Raw genomic sequence first — 12,689 nt, forward strand, 5'->3', positions numbered from 1 at the left:
ATGATGTACTAAGCTCTGACACTGCTAATAATGGGTATAACTGTGGCAGGTGTGTGGGCGAGGGGCTGGCCTTGCGGCCGAGGGGTATAGCGGTGGTGGTGGCGACAGGTCTGTGAGTGGGGGAACATTTTATTGGTGGGGGCTCCCACAATTTAGTAAACCTGGGGCCCCCACAAGCCTTAATGTGGCCCTGGCTGAAAACTAAGTCAGATTCCATTTGTGCATGTTTAATTGCTCACACTCAATAAATCTACATTTACCTCATAACAACCTGGAATATACACCAGCGGTAAGTATTGACAAGTGTAAGATTTCAGAGACTTAATGCAAAACTTAAGAACTTTTGTCACTACGTATTGTCTGTCCAGTTCTCTTCTGAGCTACAGTACCTTGAATGCTGAAACCTCTAAAACATTTTGTAGTAGTCAGAAACCTGCCAGTTTCTAAATTAATAATATTATTCCTGAATGTGGTTCACCATCCAGTGTTTTATGCATTTGTGAAACAATCTTTCCAATTTAATTCTTGCAAAGAATAAAACTTTACTTAAATTGTCTTGAGATGTCCACCAAAAGCAACTCCTTCTTTAGAGAGAATTGTCTGATCTCAGCTGCACAAAAGATGATCCCATTGTGAAAAATCGTCTGCAGTGGGAACCTGAGATTCCACCACAATTATTTTACCAACGGTTGAGTGATTTTCTAGCTTTGCTAGTAATGACATGTAATCTTTACCTGCAATCTCTAGAAGCTCCGATATCAATTACGTCTTCTTTCTTTCTCACAAACTGTGGAGTTGATATAAAGTTGACCACAAAATGAGTATGATTTATGATTTTAAAAGTTGAACATACAGTATTTCCACTCTTCTGCAAAACTCAAGATGTGCTCTGGTTGGCAACAGTAGCATATTCAACTGGTTTACGCCAGGCACACATTACATACACTTGCGTCCCATTTGGTTTTAAAAAATGTTGTGAAGTGTAGCCCATAGACTACGATGGCTAAAGCCATCTGAAGATGTTTTTAGGTACCGGAGTAAGTTTGGCATTTTAGTTAGCCCCATAGAAGCATATGGAAGCTGCTTTTACATACATCCAGGTCATGTTTTTGGAGGATATCCCTCAAATATTTATAGGTAAATATGCCCCTAAATCTGTTGGCCATGATCTCAGCCAAATAACCTCCTTGTAAATCTGATAGAGGCATAGAGGAATAGATTAAGCTGCTAATATTGTAATGCTAATTGCTGCTTAAAAATAAGAGGCTAATATAAATTACATAAGTAGTTCTATTAATACATTCTGTAAATGCTTCTGAGGTGTAGTATTTTTAACTAGGTCCAGGCTCCACAGCAGATGCTTTATGCCACTTCTGAAAACTAGTATAATTTTCAGAAGTTTGTATATATAAATGAGCATGAAGACCAGAAAAAAAATGCTAAGCACAAAGCAGTGATATTGCCATGAAATAGCTCAATGATCTTGTAATTTTGGCTGAAAACTGGCCCTGGTGACTGACAAGTTGAAATTGTCGGGCAGTTTTGTAAATATGGTCAGCAGGCATTTGGTCATCTGCAACTACCATATCAGAGTGATGGACCACCGAGTCTGATAATTTTCAGGCCATGTGTGCACAAATTGGAAATGTGACCTTATACTGAGCTTTCAAGGGCTCATGTAGAGTTGGACAGAAATGCAATTTGTACCTTTTTCTACAAGGCACATGTACCAAGCTTCTTACACATCTATAGTCATGCTTAATGCATAGTGCTAGGCACACCCCTTATCAAGTGGGTGGCACAGTAAAACGGTGACACACACACACCCAAAGCTCTTCCGGTGCGACTGCTACAAATGTTGAGAGGTATATTTACCCAATAATTTCCTTGACAACATTCATTGTACAAATTGGATCTAGTACAATAATACCTAATTGCATTTGATTTTTCCATTACGATAACTTTTTAGCTAATTAAACCTTCTTGTTTGTACAATTAAACAGTTACGTTTGTTTCTTTATGTAACCACTAGGATGCAACAGACTATGTTGCGTATGTGGCAAAAGATCCAGTTAATCGTCGAGGTAAGACTCATTAAGATCAGCTTTGTAAGTAAAATAATAATACAAGTGTATATATCTATTTACCTCTGTTTTCTTCACCCCAGCTTGTCATATACTTGAATGCAATGATGGGCTTGCTCAAGATGTCATCAGCACAATAGGCCAGGCATTTGAACTCCGCTTTAAGCAATATTTGCAATGTCCTTCTAAGATACAAGCATTTCCTGACAGGCAAGTTCTGTTTGTTTCTTTTTACATAACCATTAATGGTTTACATGACTTTGAAATTTTGCAGGTATATAAATTGTGGAATTGTTTCTGACAAGTGTGTGGCCTGTATCTTTTACATAATGGATTCTTTCTTTGAGTAGCACATCATTAGTGACTGTAGATGTTGATTAGTGCTACAGTATCTGTAATTTCAACTCAATTAACATTACATAACATTAAAACCACCTGCCTAATATTGTGTAGGTCCCCCTTGTGCCGCCAAAACAGCTATGACCAGTAGAGGTATGGACTTCATAAGACCTCTAAAAGTGTCCTGTGGTATCTGGCACTAAGAATTTGGTAGCAGCAGATCCTTCAAATCCTTTAAGTTGTGAGGTGGGACCACCAATGGCCAGACTAGTTTTCGCAACACATCCCACAGATGCTGAATTGGGTTGCGTTCTGGGGAATTTGAAGGCCAAGTCAACAACTTGTTCCTGAAACTATTCCTGAACATTTTTTGCAATATGACAGGGTGCAATATCCTGTTGAAAGAGGCCACTGCCATCAGGGAATACTGTTGCCATGAAGCGGTGTGCATGGTCTGCAACAATGTTTAGGTAGGTGATACTTGATAAGTTAACATCCACATGAATACCAGGACCCATGGTTTCCCAGCAGAACATTGCCCAGAGAATCAGACTGCCTCTGCTTGCTTGTTTTCTTCTCATAGTGCATCCTAGTGCTATCACTTCTCAAGGTAAACGAAACACATGCACTTGGCTGTCCACATGATGTAAAAGCAAACACGATATATTGAAGAAGGCCACCTTCTTCCATTGCTCCGTGGTCCGGTTCTGATTCTCTTGTGGCCATTGTAGTACGCAACAAACGGCCATCTGCGTGCATAATCGCAGTTGTAATCCGTAATGAACCAGGCCCCGATTCATTAAAAACACTATGTAGACATTCTGACAATATCGACACAATGTCGACCTGGTGACGACATTCTGAATAACGATATTCTGAATGTCAACATTTTGTACCACACCTGTATATAACAGTCAGACCATAGGAGTGCGCAGTAACACCCCTCTTCAGCCATAGAACACTTACTACTACACCCTCCCCCCAACCCCTGGGCATAGAACACTCACCATTACAAAACAACCCCCACCCCCCACAGGACATAGAACACTCTCCACTACAACCCCTTCCCCCTTGCAGGTCATACAACACTCACCACTACCACCACCCTGTACCCTACAACCACAGAACATAGACTACACCATCCATCCCCACCGCTCTCCCACCTGCGGAACATAGCCTTCTGAATTGTCTTCCATGTCGGGCACTCTTTGAACCCCGGCTGCACCGTCTGCTCCTCTGGCTGCTTTTCACTGCCCTGGCTGCACTTCTTAAAAGCAGGCTGGTGATGTGGCGGTGCTGGATTGGAGGGCCTGCTAACATCATTAACGGACTGCCCCTGCACCACACACACTGTGATTGCAAGTATTGTTGGCTGCGCTAAGGGGTGTGAGGGCTGAAACCGTGCACACCCTGGGCCTGATTCTGAGAACTACCAGAATTAAACGGTCAACCGTTTAGGCTGGTGGTTAGGGTGGTATAATGGTATGGGAATTTTTTTTTTTTGGCACATTCTAGTTAACTTTTTAACATTTAAATGAGAGAGCATACCTGAGTGTTGTTGCTGACCATGTGTATCCCCTTATGACCATAATTTAATGATCTTCTAATGGCTAATGCAACATGTTACAAAGCACATGCCATACCATCTTAATCTGGTTTCCCAAGTTGATAATGATTTAAGTGTACTTCAGATCTCAATTCAATGGAGCACCTTTGGAATGGGAGATTTGCAGCAGGAATGTGCAGCCAACAAATCTGTAGCAATTGTACAATCATATGTCCAGCACCTTGTTGAATCCATGCCACAAAAAAATGTAGAGATGTGTCCTCATACACCTAGCCTCAATATGCCATGCGGCTCAAGTGAGCCGCGATGAGCGCTGTAGCGACTATTTTTTTGCATTAAAATGCATTTTAGTCACAATCCGATGTGACAAACTACTTCATGAGACTGCACTGATTAATTTGATATGCAACACTTGTATATCAGTGTGCGACTGAGTCTGAATCTGTATTCAAAGCAAATTGAACTTGTCATGAAAAAAAAGCCGCGCCGCTGTATCGTAGCACTTTGGATACAGATTCAGACTAAGTCGCACACAGACATACAACTGTTGCATATTAAATGAATCGGTGCAGTCTCGTGAAGCGGAAATTTCAGGTAAAAAGGACACGAAAAAGATGCTCAGCGCAGGTGAAGTCGCAGAGGGCCTGGTGTGCTGAGAAGGACTGTTTGGCGCAACAGCAGCAATAATGTATGACGACACATCTGCGTTTGTGTGTGTGTATATATATATATATAATTATATATATATATATATATTGACAAAAGTACTGAGGAATTTGTTAACAGGAGGTATATATATCCCAGGTTCTTAAGTTCTGTGGCAACTATCCAGATAATGTAATGCCCATAGCAACCAATCAGATTCCAGGTATTATCTTCTAGAAGTAGAATCTGATTGGTTGCTATGGGCAATATCACTTCTTAATAGAACTCCCATCTTAGTAAATTTACCCCCTAGTGTCATTGCTACTAGTCTGTGGATACTTTTGCCGGAGTGTTCACTTGGAAAACTTGTATATTATATTAAATAAGCAGTAGGATAGTTGTACTGGTTGTTACTGGACATGTTGTGAATGTTTCCTATATTTCCCATCAAGTTTCCCAGCTTGTGAATAGATGGGTAGATGGATTTGCTAGATAGTATACAATATTAGCTGTATCAACAATAGATATCTATAAATGAACCATATACCTTGTTTGTTTTTATTTTTAAGAATGCAAAGTCTAGATGACCCTTTATGGCCAGAAGAGGATGGTGCTACAACAGAGCCTCAATACTACAACAGTATTCCAAATAAAATGCCACCTCCAGGAGGGATTATTGATGAGAGGTTAAGAGGTCAGCATCCAAACCAAGGAGAAAACATGCAGGTATAAATTAATTTGAATTGTAATTGTTGGGTCCCTTTCAGAACACAGATTTGAAATTGACTGCCAAACAGCTTCATAAAGACACCGATCAACCATAACATTAAACCACCTGCCAATATTGTGTAGATCCCCCTTGTGTGACTAAACAGGCATTTAGGCATGGACTCCACAAGACCTCTGAAAGTGTCCTGTGGTATCTGGCACCAAGACGTTAGTAGTAGATCCTTTAAATCCTGTAAGATGTGAGGTAGGGCCTCCACGGCTCAGAATAGTTTTTTCAGCAGATCCCGCAGATGCTCGATCAGATTGAGTTCTGGGGAATTTGGAGGCCTAGTCAACACCTTGAACTCTTTGTCATGAAAACTCTTTGTTTTCCTCAAACCATTCCTGAACAGTTGTTCCAGTGTGGCATGGTGCATTATCCTGCTGAAAGAGGCCACTGCCATCAGGGAATACCGTTGCCATTAAGGGGTGTACACAATGTTGCGCAGGTGGTACTTGTCAAAGTAACAACCACATGAATGCCAGGACAAAGGTTACCCAGCAGAACATTACCCATAGCATCACACTACCTCTGCCTGCCTACCTTCTTCCCATAGTGCATCCTGGAGCCATATATTCCCCAGGTAAACTAAGCACACGCACTTGATGTAAAAGAAAACGTGATTCATCAGACCAGGCTACCAGTTCTGACACTCACAGCCTATTGTAGGTGCTTTTGGCGGTGGACAGGGGTCAGCATGGGCATGTTGACTAGTCAGTGGCTACGCAGCCCCATACACAGCAAGCTGTGATGAACTGTTTGTTCTGACACCTTTCTATAATAGACAGCATTAGTTTTTTTCAGCAGTTTGTGCTACAGTAGATTTTCTGTGGCAAAGACTAGCCTTTGCTTCCCACGTGCATCATTGAGCCTTAGGTACTGGTGACCTTGACATTAGTTCACCGGCTGTCCTTGGACCACTTTTGGTAGGTACTAATCATTGTATACCGAGAACACCCCATAAGACCTGCCATTTCGGAGATGCTTCATGACACAGTAGAGATGGCTTGACTGTGCTAGTAGTAAAATCACATGACCCTATTTGTACAAAATATAATGATATCATGAAGTATCCTATAAATAAGTGAAAATATTATCTTGACAGTGTTCTAAATAAATATATGTAGTTGCATGTTCCATATGAATTGTAGTTAAATACAAACACAGTAAATAATCCAAAATTAAATACAAACATGTTATATTTCCCTTTCAGAATAAAATGGGAATGCTCTTGCACCCACGTGTAACCAGCCAATGAGTGGCCCCTGCATGTAAAGCGGCCGCTGATTGGCTAGCGGTCCATGGGAAGTACAGATGACAGCGATCATCTGTCATTTCGAGTAGTGTAAGTATATGTAACAACATATACTTAGACATGTCCGGCATGGAATGGGTCACTAATTTTTTTTTTTTTTACAAGTACGGGGATGCTACGGAGAGCGGCGCCAGGAGAGAGGTGAGTGCGGGATCTATTTTCCAGGTACTCCCAGTGGATTACTACTTGGAGAAGGGGACAGACTCAGGGGGTCCCCACCTCCACTGAGATCCCCGGTTTGGGCTGACCAACATGGGGTGCGAATGCTTTGACTGGGCAGACCCGGTGATAGGGTCCTCTGGCTGTGGCATTTCACCCCGGTCAGTTTGAGTCCTGTGCTGGTTTTAAATATAGGGGGACCCCTATGCAAATTTCCACTCCCCCATATTTAAAACCAGGATTGGCCATGCAGCCAGGTGCTGGTTCCTAAATTATGGGGGAACCCTACATGTTTTTTCCCCCGTAAGTTTAGGAATCAGGACTGGCTGAGCAGCCTGGGGCTGGTTATGCTTTTGGGGGGGATCCTACGTCATTTTTTTTTAGAAAAATGAACGCTTCATTAACTATTTACAGGCAAAAACATATATGGATCACACTGATCTATGTATGTTTCTGCTGAACTCGCAGATCACAGGCAGGTGAATTGAATTCACAAATTTTGTACAGGAGTTTTGTCCATTCTCATGCGAGTTTAGAAACTCATCTTGGTAAATTCCCGAATCCTATCTTCACTAGTGAAAAGTTACTCGAGTTTGGCCGATGGTAAAGTGAAGAGAGTTTGCTAACTCTCCAGAATTTTCCTGTAGCAAAGGAGATTTCTCTCACGAGTAGTAAATTTGCGAGTGAAAAAAATATGTCCAAACTCTTCAGAGAATGCTAACTCGACCAATCTCGAATATTAGTACATTTACCCCTTTGAGTTAAAAGGTGCATACACACGTAATGATTTTGTAACCAACGATTTTCTGTCAGATTTTCCCTTGAAAAAGTGAACGATTTTTTGAAGTGTAATGAACGATTTTTTGAACGATGAACGAATAATGTTCCTTCCCTTAATGAAAATCGTCATGTTGGACAGTCTAAAATGGAAGATGAACGATAACTACAAGTGGGAGTGCGCATTTGTGATTATTGTTCATCGTTATAACTCATAAACTGAACAATTTTTTTGAACAATTTAATGATAACGTCGTCGTTATCAACAAATTGTTCTAAAAATCGCTACGTATGTATGCACCTTTATTTTTACGTATCTGTAAACATAAACCTTGGAAAGTTACTGTATCTCAAGTTATTCTTGCAGAGGGAATTATTGTCCATTATTGTTTTCAGCCCATGATGTTGTAAATGACCACTGTTAATAAATATATGTTGTACACTGTGTGTAGTTTGTGATGTTTAGCTATAATCTTTGGTACAAGACAGATGAACTGTGGATATCATATGACGGATATAATCGCTTTGTGCTCATTCACATCTGATCTGCTCAGACAAAATACAGCCATTTTTGCTAATGAAAGACATGCAGACAACTCATGGGATCTATTTTTGTCTCTAAATTAGTTTATGACCTCTGCTGGAATAGAACAGACATATTACCAAGGTCGGCATCTGGTTGAAAAGTCTAATGAAACCTTTCAGCAAGTTGTAAAGAGACAAGGTAAGAAATGTTACAATACTGCTATCTTGACAGTGGGTTTACCACTGTACACATCTATATTTTATTTTTCTGTTACTAAAGGATATACATTTATATGAATGGAGCTTCAATTACTTTGATTAGCATTACTGTAAAACACATTTTAAGAGGATCTTTACACAGGAGCAGCTAGATATGCATTCGAACTGGGCATATTTGTTTATATGGTCCAGTCCAGTTGTGGACTTCTGAAAGTACTAGTTATCACATGAATTTTGCCTTTTATGTTATGTTAATAAGGCTGAGCTATTCATTTCCCTCGTATTCACAATAACCAAGTCCCTAAAAGCCCACCCTCAGCCAACCCAAGATTAACTGTAATGTTTCCTGTGACCCTAATGCTGTCTGATCTCACCCTAGTGTTGTCCTAGGACTCTTATTACATTACCCCCACATTAACAACAATATCTTTTTGAACCAAGTCTACATCAATCCCACTTTCCTTCAAGTCAACCTCACATTAGCCCAAGAGTACCCCCTATTCTGCCTACCATTCCAACATTAAGTATTATATTCTCTTTACGCCAGCATAAATTTAAGTACAAAACTAAGATTATAATCCCTTCTCTGCTGGGGGTTTTCTCATCCTTGTGCTTAGGCCAACATTAATCTCACAGATTTTTTTTTAGCAGTACCTACCTTGTTTTGTGTCGGTAGACAAATTTGACCTTTTTTTGTCTTACAAACACTACAAATAAATTTATGGCTCTATTTTCACTAATAATCTAACTTTCCAAAACAGTAAAAAGCAGGGTTCTATGTGTAGGTTTTAACAAAAAAAAATTTGCACTTTGATAAAGCTGGGGTACCAGCAAAACGCGTCAGTGGGCTGTTCAAACATCCCTGTAATATCTCAAAGAAGCTGTAAAGGCGGGTATCCACTTGTAGATATATAAACGAGAGCACGATTACGACATTACAGTTGTGCTCTCGTTTGTATAGCTAGTGATGTGCTAGGACTGAACGTTCACTCGTTCAGTCCCGGCACATCCCTCATCCCCGCACATGCTGAACCTGATGGGATCGTCAGGTTGACCAGCATGTACGGGTGATGTCGGATGTCGGAAGCGACCAGCGGGCACGCGCATCGCTGATCGCTTCCGACCAAAACATGCCGATGCATGCACGATGCATGCACGATTTGCAAGCGGTTGCATGATAACGACGTCATTATCGTGCAATCGCTTGGCTAAATCGCTAAGTGGATACCCCCTTAAGGATCTCTGTGGAGTGGGACTGACCGGTCAGATTTACCAGAGAGGTGATACTTTTTCAGCAAAATCTATTTCAGTCCATTTATTGGATACAAGCTGTCCAATTATTCAACTTACATTTATCTGTGTAACGGAGGGGACTACACTTATAAAAGCGACAAGCCAGCACCGTCTGAACCCTGGATTAATCCTACATGCTACTGTCCATGAAACGGAGGGGACTATTTCTACTAAGCGGAAAGCCACTGCCGTATGAACCCCAGATTAACCCTGTACGGTAACCAATGCACTTTTTGCATTGAACATTCCCTTTTTCCCGCTCTCTTACTCACTCCTGCATACTCATATGCAATAGACTCTGCAAATAATGCACTACATTAAGGAGTTGCCAAGGTCTGCGACCCACAGAGGTTTCTTTTCATGTATGCTTCAGCACGTTGTATTTTAGGTGAATATTTTATGGATGTTCATTTACAAGTGTAATATATATCTGAATTGTGCTTAATTTCTCTTAAGTGTATAGAGCATCTTCAACATTATTCTGCAATGTAAGGGTTAATATCACCAGACATTAACTTCTATTACCCTAGTTCAAACAAGGGTGCCCCATCTCTCTAGGTGCCAGAGTTGGAAAGACTTGGACTTAGATTCACTCCATGCTTCTCTGGCAATACTTTTTTCAATTTAAACTGACGTTGGCGAATATGCGCCAACATCACTGCCCTGGCACTGGCCCCACTGCTACTCTGGACTCCCCACCCGTGATTAGTGCCGGTGGGGAGAGGGTCATTTTTCTCTGGTCCCTTTGCTGTTTTAAGGTATATGCGGATGACCAGCCTGAATCCACAATGGGGCAGGTGTAAGTACTGCTCAAAATTTACTATACCATGTGGTACATCCATATTCCTTCCGTTTGGAGTCAGATCCATATAAGCTCCTTGATCTGGTGAGCCTACCTTATTTGCATGCATTTAAGGACACTTATCGCTACATGCTAGTTGTTCTGTACACTCTGCCGAGTGTGGACCACACTTCATAGCTATTCTCCATTTGGATACACACTAATTGCCTGCAGCCTATGCTCTGTTTGGATACAAAGTTGCAGCTAATGCTGGGCATATACTATACAATTATCTGTCAGATATCTGTCCAATCTGGCTGGTTGGAATGAAAACCTGGTAATGCATGGGAGCAAATGACATACATCATTTGCTCACAAACACTGGGAAACAAACAAAAATGGTTCTTCAGACAAATTGGTTAAACTTAAAACACACAAATGTAACCAATTTGAACTATTGGTTTTTGTCCATTATCCAGTGTTTAAAACCATATGATCGACTGTGATTTGCTCCCATACATTACCAGGTTTTCTTTCCAACCAGCCAGAATGGACAGATATCTGACAGATAATTGTATAGTGTATGCCCAGCATTAGAAGTGTTTCTAATACCCCTTTCAGACATCTCGAGATTCCCGGGAATTTGGCCTGCCTCAGCCAAATTCCTGGGTAGCCGTGTCTGTCTAAAAGGTACCTACCCGGGAACACGTTCCCGGGTAGCCGTCCCTGCAATCGACCAGGGTTTTTCCCGGGACTTAAGTCCCGGGAAATTACCCTGCTTCTGTCTGAATGGTGCTACCCGTGAATTTACTACGCCCGGGCAGCACCAAGCAGCTTTTACATGCTTTGAGTTGGCAGCGCAGAGCGTCCTGAGCGTCCTATAGGATAGGATAGGCTAGGAGGATAAGCTAGGAGGAGCAGACGGCAGAGAAGAGGCAGGTAAGCAGAAAAACCCTGCTCTTGTCTGAAAGGGAATTTCCCGGGTAGACACTGTAGTGTGAAAGGGGGGTCTTGACCAAATACCCGGGAATTTGCACAGGAGAAATTCCCGAGTCTGAGCAGGAAATTTCCCGGGTTGTATATCTGAAAGGGGTATAATTGTTGGTTCACTTCAGCTGAGGACTCTCCTTTACTAGCATTGTTTAGCACTCTGGACTGGAACGTACTTAATGTATGGTGAGCACTCCTGCCATTTATGTATTTTTTTTATATATGCATATAATAGGGACAATTATTTCCCTTATATTATTTTTATATTGCATTGTTTACAGCTATTTTATTGTTGGTTATTAATAGTACACATTTGAGCTTAACATTTGGTTTACTATATGAAATAAATATTGTATTTATTAAATGGTAAATTAGTACGATTGTGTTTGCAGCGCCACCCACTGCAATTATGGACACACAGAGTAATCCATTTCAGTCTCGTCGCATGCAGTGAGTAAATTAGCCACTGCGATTGCATTGCATACGCAGCCTGAGTACTCACTGCGTGCGACGAGACTAGCCGTTTCTGCAGCTAGTCAGACCTTGTGTAAATGCTGTGTGACGAGCCGATGTGTGTCGATGGTACTGATGTAAACGCAGGAGTGCGAGGTACTACGGATGTGAGAAAGCAGCAGCGGGCATCTGTATGCTGGCTGAGCTGTGGCAGGCATTAGCATATTTTCGCTGCTGCGTTCCATACAAAATCGCAGCTGCGTACACAATAGTGATCCTTACTGAATCAGGCCCCTTGTCCCTTGTCAGTATTATTTTCTTAAGTGGCAAATGTTTCTCCTTCATATAGGAATATTTATAGTGTAGCCGCAATTTTTCTGATCTAGCTTTATATAGCTCACTGGTGTTACATGTACCACAAAAGTATTCCTCTTTTAGATGCATAGTTTCTTTTTCCCACTCAAGTATCCTGTCTCTAATTCCCTCAAAATGTTCCCTTTTTTAGTTAGAAAAGTTTGCATGGTCTACATAGATAAACTCTGCATTTGAAAAAAATAACTTTTCGCTCTAGATTTAAGATACTGTAAAACGTACTGTAATGAGAATATTTAGTTTACTGAAGTGCGGGTTTGTAAAACTGCAAACTGCACATAGCAACCAATCAGATTCTACATATCATTTATCTAGCACCTTCTAGAAGATTATAGCTAGAATCTGATTGGTTGCTATGAGCAGGCTTGCCTACCCTCCCAATTCGGGCGGGAGCCTCCCGC

The 12,689-nt window shown here is 41.2% G+C and overlaps 1 protein-coding gene across 1 annotated transcript in view; it reads left to right on the forward strand.

Annotated features, from left to right (window-relative positions):
• SHC3 (SHC adaptor protein 3) overlaps positions 1–12,689 on the forward strand; it is a 206,523-nt gene that overhangs the window by 180,981 nt on the left and 12,853 nt on the right. Inside the window, exons 7-10 of the mRNA XM_088470053.1 lie at positions 2,033–2,084; positions 2,168–2,294; positions 5,205–5,361; positions 8,283–8,379. Of these exons, the coding sequence (XP_088326179.1) occupies positions 2,033–2,084; positions 2,168–2,294; positions 5,205–5,361; positions 8,283–8,379 (433 nt within the window). The remainder of the gene's footprint in view (positions 1–2,032; positions 2,085–2,167; positions 2,295–5,204; positions 5,362–8,282; positions 8,380–12,689) is intronic.

Source organism: Taudactylus pleione, unplaced genomic scaffold (genome assembly GCF_031769625.1).
Source record: "Taudactylus pleione unplaced genomic scaffold, aTauple2 ptg000095l, whole genome shotgun sequence".
NCBI classification, from domain to species: Eukaryota; Metazoa; Chordata; class Amphibia; order Anura; family Myobatrachidae; genus Taudactylus; species Taudactylus pleione.